General features: G+C 65.8%; 2 protein-coding genes across 2 annotated transcripts in view; one reads left to right on the top strand and one right to left on the bottom strand.

The window, feature by feature from the left end:
• Positions 1-12: 12 nt before the first annotated feature.
• Positions 13-179, top strand: MNEG_8537 (hypothetical protein; the record flags this gene model as incomplete). The annotated part of the gene is made up of 1 exon (XM_014042993.1): positions 13-179. A coding segment is annotated over one exon (167 nt), but the record flags the coding sequence as incomplete, so codon positions are not given.
• A 1397-nt stretch (positions 180-1576) lies between these two features.
• MNEG_8536 (hypothetical protein) overlaps positions 1577-3572 on the bottom strand; it is a gene marked incomplete at both ends in the record, with an annotated part of 6500 nt that continues 4504 nt past the window's right edge. Inside the window, 5 exons of the mRNA XM_014042992.1 lie at positions 1577-1729; positions 1993-2205; positions 2420-2521; positions 2927-3013; positions 3265-3348. Of these exons, the coding sequence (XP_013898446.1) occupies positions 1577-1729; positions 1993-2205; positions 2420-2521; positions 2927-3013; positions 3265-3348 (639 nt within the window). The remainder of the gene's footprint in view (positions 1730-1992; positions 2206-2419; positions 2522-2926; positions 3014-3264; positions 3349-3572) is intronic.

The raw sequence follows: 3572 nt of genomic DNA, 5'->3' as shown, positions 1-3572 counted from the left end.
GCACGAGTGGAGTGGCGACGACGCTTACGGATCTGGATGCGGCTGTGTTTGAGGACGATGATGACGATGATGATGATGATGGGGACATTGAGGATGACGACGAGGACGACGATGACCTGGACCCCGCTGAGCTGGCGCGGCTGGAGGCCAAGCTGCAGCAGGGGGCCAAGGTGGCGTGAGCGCAGTGTGGGGGGAGAGAGGTTCGTGCCTTTTTGCGGCGGCGGGGCGAGCGGCGCCCATCAGAGGCGGCAGCGCGGCGCCCGCGCTGTTGGCAGCCGCTCTCTGCGCCTCGCCATTTTTGCATTTCGCAGCTGATGGGGAGTGTGCTGCGTGCGCGGCGCAGCACACACGTGTTGACTTAGGCAGCGGAGCAGCAGGGTAGGCGCCCCGGCCGCCCACCAGCACAGGCCATCAGGGGCCCGCGCCCCTGCAGCCAGGCGTGCGGTTTAGGGCTCGGCCGGGGGGGCCCTGCAGTGTTAGCATTTGAATCTCAACCCCCATCCACTTTCCCACTTGTAAAGCACGCGGCTGGATCCTGAAGCTGGTGTCTCTTGGCGGCTGAGCTATTGTTGCAGCCATCGACCTTGAACAGGCAGTGGCACCCTCCACCTGCATATGATGCGCAACAGCCTGCCTGGCTACATGCCACTGCCACCAAAACCAAGCTGTGGGTTCCCGTATCGCGAATATGGGCTGGTGGGGGCGCAGCACCCCTTGAGCCTGCCCCCTTGCAGAGGGCGTCCTGCTGTATCACAAATGGCGGTCAGCACCGGGCAGATTATGCCGGGTTACACCTCGAATTGGCGCGGCAATCACACGCGCCGCCCTCTGTAGGTTTTTGATGGCAGCAACATCAGTCGTGCGTGTGCTTGCTGCGAGCCAGCCTTTCAGCCATCGCTGACATCGCTCGACGGCTCGCACAGCTGTAGATGCCGCGTCCCCACCCAACCTCAGGACACGAACCGAGGACCTTGCAAAAGAGTGGTGTGCGTGCGGCCGTTGCCCGAGTCACAATGGGTCGCCGTGGCTATGGCGCAGCAGCTCACCATGGCCCACAACACGCGCGACCCCGTCCTCAACGCCCACGCGCCTGCCCACCCGTGCATGTGCATGTCCACGATACGCATGCGCCTTTCCGCACTTGTCAATTATGGCTGCAGCACCATCACAGTGCAGCACGAGCTATCCTGGTCACCCGTATGTACGTTGCGGCAGCAATACTCCCGCATCATTCCCGCGCTTTCTGACGCGAGTGCCAGCCCTCAACAGCACCTGCACCCCTGCGCAAGAGGCCCAGCACTCATGCAGCCAGTTGACACCCGTTATCAGCGGCCGTTCAACGCGCGTGGCACGCTGCAGCAGGGCAGCCCCCTCCCCTAGCGCCGCGTCCCCGTGTGGACGAAAAGCTGTGTGGTGGGAATTACCCTAAATGCAGGTAGGACAGAGTGACAAAAGATCTGATGGAAGCAGTGGCCCGGCGCACCGCCAAGAGGGTGCTGCGCGCCACTCCTCCCTGCTGCGACAGCGGGGGGCCTTATACATGGTGCGCGCAGCAGACAAAGACACTACTGAGCCGTCACGACTGCAGCGCGGTGCCCAGCAGGCCGCTGCCGTCTGGGCCGCCGCTGCGCGGCGCCGACTGCCGGATGGCCGCCAGCTCAGCGGGCGCGGCCCCGAGCTCCCCTGCCAGCTGCAGCCACACCTCCAGCAGCCGCTCGCTGGCAGCAACCTGCAGGGGCGGGGGCGTCCACGTGTGTGTGTGTGTGTGTGTGTGTGTGTGTTGGGGGGGGGCACGCGCACGCGTTCATGCGTGCGTATGCGTGCGCGTCTGCGCGTGTGCCCAGGCATGCAGGTGGAAGTCAATTTGTGATGGAGGGGGGGGGGGGGGGGGGCTGCACGCAGCCAAGCACCGCACATGTCAGCACTCATCAACGCACGCGCACTGTCCGTGCCGGGGGACACATGTAGCACAACCCCCCCCTCCCGCCCCACCTGCGTGGCTGCAAAGTTCTCCACCATGGCGGTGTACTCCGCGCGCCTCTCACGCCCAAACCGCTCCAGCTCCGACCTGTTGATCTCCGCTATCTTCTCATACTCCGCCCTTGCAGATCCTATGCTCAGCTCCAGCTGCGCGATCTCCGTCCGCAGGTCTTCCGCGCGCTTGGCCTTGGCCTTGTCGCCGCCAAACACCTTGGCGCCCGCCAGCTGGCGCGGCGTTGAGGGGGGTTTTGGCGGCAGTGCTGCTTAGGCGCGGCGGGCCCCTCCAGGTCAACGTGCTAACTGGACAGGACCACAGAAAGACGCCCCCCCACACTTCTGATAACAGCAGAGGCTGTGCTGCCCGAGAGATGAGCGCTTTTCATGAAGCAGGCTGTCGATCGCAGCGCCCACGGCGCTACGTGTGAGAGCGTGCCCCCACCTGCAGGTCTGCCAGGGCCTTGTTCCTGGCCGCCAGGTCAGACTCGAGTGTCGCGTGCGTCACCAGGGCGTGCTCGCGGGACGTCAGCCCGCGCAGGACGGCCTGGGGCAGGGGGGGGGGGCAGCAGGGGGACAGCAGGGTGTTGAGAGGGGCGGGGTGTTGAGCAGGATGTGACGTGCCCTCGCCGGCCCCTGCAGGCCGCCCGCGCCAACTTGCGCATCACAGACACGGCAATGAGGCAGCGCCCTGCTTCACTGCGGCCTGGGCGCTTCCACAGCAAAAGCCCTCCCACCCCCGCATGCAGACAGGTGGTGCCACATTTGCCCACGAAGCTCACGTGCTTGCCACGTTTGCGCAACCGGCTGGCCCCCGAATGCACCCCCGCCCCCCAAATGCAAATCCCATTCCTTGCACTCACCCTTCCACACACACATATATACACACCCGCATGCACACACCACACGCACTCATCAACTCACGCTTCCCCCCACCCCCCACCCCCCCCACCGGCATGAACCCCAGGTAGTCATGCAGCGGCTCCAGCTCCTGCGCGGTGCGCCCCGTCACGCGCGCCACCATCTTGCTCAGACGCACCTGCGCGGGGGCGCGGGGCGCCCGCATGCTGAGCGCCGGTCGGGGGCCACGTGGGAGGGACGTACTGAGGGGGCGAATGCACCCATACTATATGGTGCACGACAAGGCAGAGTCTGAAATCCTCTGTGGCATAAGACACACGAGAAACAGCAGGTGGTGGCGGGGCCTGCAGAGCCTCCCCGGCCCCAAGGTCCTTGTCAGTGGGTGGGAGGCTGCCGTCATGCTGCCGCCCAGCCCGTGCGTGCGCCCACCAGTGCTGCGGCCGCCCTCTTCTCGTCGTTGACCAGCAGCCCGCTCTGGCGCAGGGTGCCGGTGTAGCCCGCCAGCGCGCCACCCTGCCGCGGCAACAGACAGAGCCACAGTCAACCCGCGGGACCGCACAGGCGCGCGATGCGCGCAGGGCGCCCCGGTCGTTGGGCTCTGCGCCACGCACTGCCCCAGAGCCACACAGCGCTACTCTAAGACCCGCACCAAAGCAACCACGCGGCACCACACAACCTGTCATGGCCCCTCCCCCTGAAACACAAGTCCTGCCCCCAGACCCCTCTCCCTCTGAAAC

This window comes from Monoraphidium neglectum, assembly GCF_000611645.1.
Source record: "Monoraphidium neglectum strain SAG 48.87 unplaced genomic scaffold scaffold01632, whole genome shotgun sequence".
Classification (NCBI taxonomy): domain Eukaryota; kingdom Viridiplantae; phylum Chlorophyta; class Chlorophyceae; order Sphaeropleales; family Selenastraceae; genus Monoraphidium; species Monoraphidium neglectum.
The sequence above is the reverse complement of the archived record's forward strand: the minus strand, read 5'-3'. Positions and strand labels throughout refer to the sequence as shown.